At 60.0% G+C, this 6,884-nt stretch overlaps 1 protein-coding gene across 1 annotated transcript in view; it reads right to left on the bottom strand.

The window, feature by feature from the left end:
- Positions 1 to 931: 931 nt before the first annotated feature.
- SMAD3 (SMAD family member 3) overlaps positions 932 to 6,884 on the bottom strand; it is a 101,854-nt gene continuing 95,901 nt past the window's right edge. Inside the window, exons 6-9 of the mRNA XM_056127038.1 lie at positions 5,052 to 5,264; positions 3,571 to 3,708; positions 2,728 to 2,872; positions 932 to 1,256 (exon numbers count right to left, since the gene is read on the bottom strand). Coding sequence (XP_055983013.1) covers positions 1,133 to 1,256; positions 2,728 to 2,872; positions 3,571 to 3,708; positions 5,052 to 5,264 — 620 coding nt within the window. The 3' untranslated portion in view covers positions 932 to 1,132. The remainder of the gene's footprint in view (positions 1,257 to 2,727; positions 2,873 to 3,570; positions 3,709 to 5,051; positions 5,265 to 6,884) is intronic.

The raw sequence follows: 6,884 nt of genomic DNA, 5'->3' as shown, positions 1-6,884 counted from the left end.
TCTGTCTGTTGGATTCCGCCACGGGCCAGCAGACAGGCCTCCCACCCCCTTTTTTTTCCAGTTGTAATTGTAATGATTGATGGTGGTTTTGTCGCTCCCTGAAACCAATGAGTCTCCACTTGGAGCTAGATCTGCTCAGACCCCCGGGGTAAAGATGACAGAGCTCTTTGCACCGAGTCTTCAGTTTTCAAAGATGGAACAATGAATGAATTTATGATAGCTCCTTTTCACTTCCAAGTGGTGGCCTGAGACTTTTCCCTTCTGGTGAATTCCAGTGTTCCCAAACTGCTGGGAATTGCCTTCTCAACCACACGCAGGAAAGGAAAGCTTTGCATGGGGTACACGGTGCCAGGTCCTCCTTGGCTTTCCCATCACTGTGCCAGCTGGGAGTCTTTCTTTTTTTTTTAAATAGAAAACAAACGTTTAAAAGAGCATATGATGAAGTCCATTTAATGCAACTGCCCAGAGTATAGCTGACTGCTCAAGAGCACAGAGCGAGCACTGCCAGGTGAGGACAACCCCAGGGCACCATCGCCAGCCTTGGAGGCACCGGCAGCTCCCACCTGTGGTGGCTGGTGCTCATGGCATCAGCATGTGCCATGCACTGAGCCTGGCAGGCCCTTCTAATGCTCCCGAGCGAGCGAGGATACGGTGGAGCGAATTCTGAACAAAGGACAAATTTCACCAGCTCTCCACATGCCCATCCGCAGGCTTTGGGAACCCACTCAGCTGAAGAGGCATTGGGGAGGGCACCAGGGCCCCCAGGAACACCCTGCCCGAGCGACGTCCACTCTCCAGTCCTAGGCCCAGGCTCCTTCCTACTGGGCTGGGACATCCCAGAGGGTTGCGGCCAATGATAGGGGGTCGGGTGGTGAGATGCTACCTGTCCACTCCAGCCACCAGGACAGAAACCGTTGCTTGGCCTGCAGATGAGCGCCACATGTGCAGCGGACAACGCCATTCGTAAGATACTGCTCTGGCGGGCTTGTGTGTTTTGGAAACCTTTTGGAAACCAGGATGGTGCTGCTCTGGTTAAGGGGAGGCAGTTTCTTCCGTGACAGCGTGGAGTTCCGTTCTTGGCCTCTTCCGGGGCCACATGCCCAAGCCAGCCCTCCCCTCACCCCCAGCACCCCTAGGATACGCTGGAGCAGCGGATGCTGGGGGAGCCCATCTGGGTGAGGACCTTGTCCAGCCACTGCAGAGGCCCATTCAGGTGCAGCTCGATCCAGCAGGGGGTGCTGGTCACGGTCTGTCTCCTGCAGGACACGGGGGTGGGGATGGGGGTGGTGAGAGAACACAGGGTCAGAGCAGCCATCCTGGGGCTGGAGCAATAGCACAGCGGGGAGGGCGTTTGCCTTGCACGCGGCTGACCCAGCATCCCATATGGTTCCCTGAGTACCGCCAGGAGGAATTCCTGAGTGCAGAGCCAGGAGTAATCCCTGAGCATCACCGGATGTGACCCAAAAAGCCAAAAAAAAAAAAAGAACAGCCATCCTGGCTCTGGCGACTCTGTTCTTTCCAGCATCAGATCCACCCCACTTAGCCCTGTTGGAGACGAAATGCGAGACGAAATGCTGGGGTTCTCTCCCATGTGCAGAAGCAGCGTGGGCAAAGCAGCTCCCCCTGGACGGCGAAGTCGGTGGCTCTTAAGGAGTTAAACGCGTAAGGCAAACTCCAGGGCTCCCCAGATGCCCACTAGTTTCTGAAACTCCACCCCCCGCCAAGAACCTGCAGCCATAGCAGAGAGCTGCCCGGTGTCCGGTGCAGACACCAGGCCCCAGAGGCCCGGCATGACGCGTGTCTGTCTGCGGGGGTGTTTGGTACAAAGTGCCGACAGCTCCTGGCGTGCTGATATCATTCCCATCTACGGCCTTATTTTGGAAAATCTTACGATCCGAGCAAGCCACGGAACCAACCACTGCTTGGAAGAAATGGGGCACACAGTGTTTCTTCCCTTCTCGCACCCGAAGCTGGGGGCATGAAGGCCAGCCAAGGTGGGGTCATCTGGGGCCTCCTGTCAGCCACCTCGAGGGATGGGCTGAAACCTTAGTCTCCTTGGCCCGGAAGCAGGAGGTGCTCTGGGGAGGAGTCGGGCGGCATGTATGGTGCCAGGTGGCCGGGCCAGAGTGGGCATGGTGGCTGGGGGAAGGCTTCCACCTCTTCCCAGCACTGAGGCCGAGGCACCGCCCTCAAGGTCTGGAGGGAGGAATGCACAGGTCTCCCCCACCCCATGCATTCTCTTTTCAATGGATTATTTCAGCAGATCCGAGGCACCTCCTCATCTCAGATTTCAAAGACCCCCTGAAGCCCAGGGTCTCCCAGCACTGGGGGAGGGCACCAGCAGCAGTTGGGGGTCACTTTGTAATGGGGGGGGGGGGGGTTCCTGGCATCCTAGACCCTCGGGTGGCTACGGAACAGCAGCTACACTGTGGTAAGGGGGTGGGGAGGGGTTGGCCACGCGAAACCCTCTTCAGAGGAAGAATCTGACTTTCGGTACGTCACGCGCATCTGGATTTCATTCCAAACAGGGGCCAGGAGCCAGCACTGAGATGGGTCTGGCCTGGGTGCAGGATGGACTCCGCAAAGCAAAACAGACTCCAGACAGCTGGGACGCGGGCTGGCAGTGGAGGGGGAACATGGGCTGCGGGGCGGGAGGGGGAACAGGGGCCCAGTGCAGCCTCTCAGGGCGCTCCCATCTGTCCCCCAATGCTGCCCTCTGAGCCTGACCTGTACTCGGCGCCCCAGCCTTTGACGAAGCTCATGCGGATGGTGCACATTCGAGTCAGCTGGTACACGGCCTCAAAGCCCTGGTTGACGGACTGTGCCAGCAGCGCGGCAAACTCCTGGTTGTTGAAGATCTTCAGGTTGCAGCCTGCCACGAGAATATATGTACTCAAGGCCTGATGCATGCCCTGGCGGGGCTCCCGCCCTACCTAGGGTGGTCCCCGGAGCACCCCAAGCTGGGCTCGAGAGTGCACAAAGACCCAGCCCTGGGCTGGAGCGATAGCACAGCAGGTAGGGCATTTGCCTTGCATGCAACCAATCTGGGTTTGATTCCCAGCACCCCGTGTGATCCCCTGAGCACTGCCAGGAGTAATTCCTGAGTGCATGAGCCAGGAGTAACCTTTGTGCATCACCAGGTGTGACCAAAAAGAAAAAAAAAAACCCAGCACTTGGGAGCAGGAGAGCGAGGACTGGCCTGCAGGGAGTGCACGGCACAGGGAGACCCAGCCCTGGGCAGCGGTGCCGGCAAGTCTCCAGGAAAAGGAGACAAAGTCGCAGCTGTATGTCCACAGAGCAGGGGCACCCAGCTACTACCACACACCTGACAGCACCCTGTGCTTCCCGGCACCCTCCCGGACCTCCCTGCTTCGCACCCACGTGCCCCTGCCTTATACGCTTCAGCATGGGAGGCATGTGGACCCCACCCCACAGAACCTGGGACAGCTCTCCAGGCCCCTGTCCATGGATGGCCACCTGCGAGCTCTGCATCTGCCTTTGGGGGCACGGGCTCAGGGTGGTCTCACAAACACGAGGACGGCACAAGGGGCTGGGCTGAGGTGGCCGTACCTGGTGGGATCTTGCAGACGGTGGCCGGGTGCCAGCCATAGCGCTGGTTGCAGTTGGGAGACTGGACAAAGATGGCACTGTCGCTGAGGCACTCAGCGAACACCTCCCCGCCGATATAGTACAGCCGCACGCCTCGCCCTGCGGAGTGGCAGGTCAGTTCAGACCAGAGCGCCGAAGTCCCCACACAGCAGCCCCCATTCCGGCCTACAGGCAGCGCTGCATGGACGTCCCAAGCCACTGGTTCTATCCTGGCTCCAGCGGGGGCCAGAGACCTGAGGCCGCCACTTCTCTGTGCAATGATTTCTAGCCCACCAGGGTCAGTGGCTATGACAGGTACTGGTGCTGCAGCCATGGGGCCATCTCCTCCCCCAGAGGCCCATGGGGCTCCCGCTGCAGGGCCAGGTACCTGGGCAGGCCACACACCTGGGGATGGCAGCCAAGAACCAATGGGACCACCAGCCCCAATCCAGCCCCCCTTCCCCCCACTGCTCCGTTGACATACTACCCTGCCTCATGGGTGTGGAAGGCTAGAGAGGGGAAACCGAGGCAGAGACAAGTGAACGAGGCCTCAGAGCCGGGCTGCACACCATTGGGGGTGATTATGAAACACCACTTTTAAATTGTATAAAAGTATCAAGAGAATAAACACCTGTGCATGCTCCACCCCCAAGAATTAAGTAAAACCAAAAATGAAAACGGGGTGTGGAGACTGCTTTGCGGCAAGGCTCTGCTTTGCACGGAACCTGGCAACACCCTGGCCGCAGCCCCAACAACAGAAAGCTAATAAGGACGCTGCCGGTCACCCACTGTGTCTCTGCAGGTGCGGTCCCATCCCCCACGGGGGAACGGCCTGTGCAGGTGCCTCCCTGAGGCTGTCCCCGCGGGAATACCTGGGCTGAGCACCACACCAGGGCTGTGCATCCTTCCACAGAGGCACGTCCCAGCTGTGACACACCGCGATCTTCAACCCCTTTCTCTCACTGCGTTCCTGGGTGCCCTTCCACAACCATCACAGATGCGGTGTGCTAATGGACACCTGCTCTGCCTTCATCTACGCTTCTGCCTTACTGGGTTTCCTCTCCTCGGCGGCTCTCTCCATTTTAGAGACGAGCCCTGTGTCTTTGAGAGGAAACGACCAAACCTCACATGGTAGAAGGGACCTAAGAGAGGGTGAACTCTGCCGTGGCTGGAGTAAAGCGCGCTGTGGGCGTGGTCAGGGCTAGGGGCGTGGCATAGGCAGCGACTGGGCGTGACCAGGGAAGCGGTGGGTGTGGCCTGGGTGAGGCCAGGGCCTGGGAGGTGGAGCGGGGCCTGGGTGGTGAGGGCGGGGCCAGGGAGGCAAGGGCGTGGCCTGGCTGAGGATGCAGCCTAGGCGGCGACTGGGCATGAAAAGGGAGATGGTGGGCGTGGCCTGGACGAGGGCGGGGCCTGAGTGGCGAGGGGGCGGGGCCTGGGCGGCAGGGTGGGGCCTGGGCCCTTACCAATGTGCCTCCTGGTCAGCTCCACCGCTGCGTTCCTGTTGACATTGGACAGGAGTCCCAGGCAGAAGCGCTCGGAGTTGGAGGGATCTGTGAAGCCATCCACGGTCATGGAGGGCTGCGAGGCGTGGAAGGTCTCTCCGACGCGCTGGTTCAGCTCGTAGTAGGAGATGGAGCACCAGAAGGCCGGCTCGCAGTAGGTGACCGGCTGGAGGTCTGCCAGGACAGGCCGGACCTCAGTTGAGCCCCACATAGCATGGGCTGAGGGAGAGCTGTGGGGCCCCTGGCTAACTCGGGACGAGCTGCCTACAACCAGCCAGCCTCAGCCAAGGCACCCAAAGTGACCCAAACTCATCTCTGGCACCCAGCACGTCAGAGGAGCGTGAGGTCCCCTAGTCAGCGATGGCCATGGGTACGGCCCAGTGTCTTGCTATCAGCCTGCAGGATCCGTGAAGAGCACCTTAAAGGCCAACTGCCATCTGAGGACCCCAAAACAGGGGTTCCCCACAGCCCCTTCCCAGGGCCCAGTGGCACAGAGACACCCGCACACTCAGACAGCAGCTTCTCTGAGCCCCACCTGGTCCTGCTCCCTGTGCCCTCTCCAGCCCCTTATCTGCTGGAAACTCGGGGCATGGCCAGCCCATTCTCACCCTGGGGGGCGGTCTCCCACAGTGGCTCAAACAGATCTGAATCCAAGGGGTCACCGAGGGTGCATCTCTGTGGGAGCTGGGGGCAGTGAAAAGTGAAATTGCTACACCAATGCACAGGAGAGGTACCCCCCAACAGCTGGGCTCCTGGACCTCACAAGCAAGCACACCCAGTGTGTACCCTGGAAAGAGGGAGCCCTATCCTGGGAGAGTTGGGGGACCCTGTCTGCAGGCAAGGCAACCAGGATCTCCCTTGAGGGGGTCATCCTTCGACCCTTCCCAGGCTGCAGCCAAGGGTCACCCTGCCCATCCTGGGTCCCTACCCAGTGACCACTGGAGAGTGCTGGCGCAGAAACCACCCCTTCCCCATGGCCTTAAAGACTAACCTTCTGGCCTATCCGTCCACAGGGGAGGCTGGGCAGCCTCTGCTCTCTCAGGCACCCCAGTGTCAGAAATACCCCAGACATGCCCCGCTGCCTTCCCCAGCCCCAAAGGCCCAGGCTCCAGCTCACAACCGCATGGGGAGTTGTCTGACCGAATATGGGGAGGGGGGGGGGGGGGAGGAGGTCCTGCAAAATCTGACAATGGTAGAAAATTTCTGAATGTGCCACCATGGAAAATTAAATCTGTATCACCTGCATAGGACAGGCTGAGGGTATCCTTGCATGTGGCCAAACTGGGTTCAATCCCCACACTGTGCGGTGTCCAGAGCAGTGGTGGGGGTGACCCTTGAGATGCCTGAGCACTGTGAGGCCCCAGCACTGATGGGGCCACAGGTGGACCCCTGAGCACTTCTTGGGAGGCCCCTCAACCACATAATGGCACAGAGCTGCTGCTGGCTGCACCGCCCCTGCTGTGTCTATCTGGCAAGAGCGTCTAGAAGCCCCGGTGTGGTGCTCAGCTCAGAGCCCACACCCAGATGTCGGGAGGGTGGGACAGGGAGCAGGCCTGGAGACCCACGGTAACAGCTGCTCTGGATGCCAGGCTCTGAGGGGTCCCTCCCACTGGAGGGACCTGGAGAATCCTGACCCCACTGTGGAACAATGGGGGATGCGGGGGGGGGCATGCCCCAGGGATGTGCGTGGTTCACAATCTTCACAACCTTTGAGGGTTTACAAACCCCAAAGTCCTGTTCCCCCAAGGCCCCAAGTGTCTGTGTGTCCTGGCGGCAGGTGGGACAGGGAGGAGA

The sequence above is a fragment of the Sorex fumeus genome, unplaced genomic scaffold (genome assembly GCF_029834395.1).
Source record: "Sorex fumeus unplaced genomic scaffold, SorFum_2.1 ptg000063l, whole genome shotgun sequence".
NCBI classification, from domain to species: domain Eukaryota; kingdom Metazoa; phylum Chordata; class Mammalia; order Eulipotyphla; family Soricidae; genus Sorex; species Sorex fumeus.
This window is presented reverse-complemented; position numbering and strand designations above follow the sequence as displayed.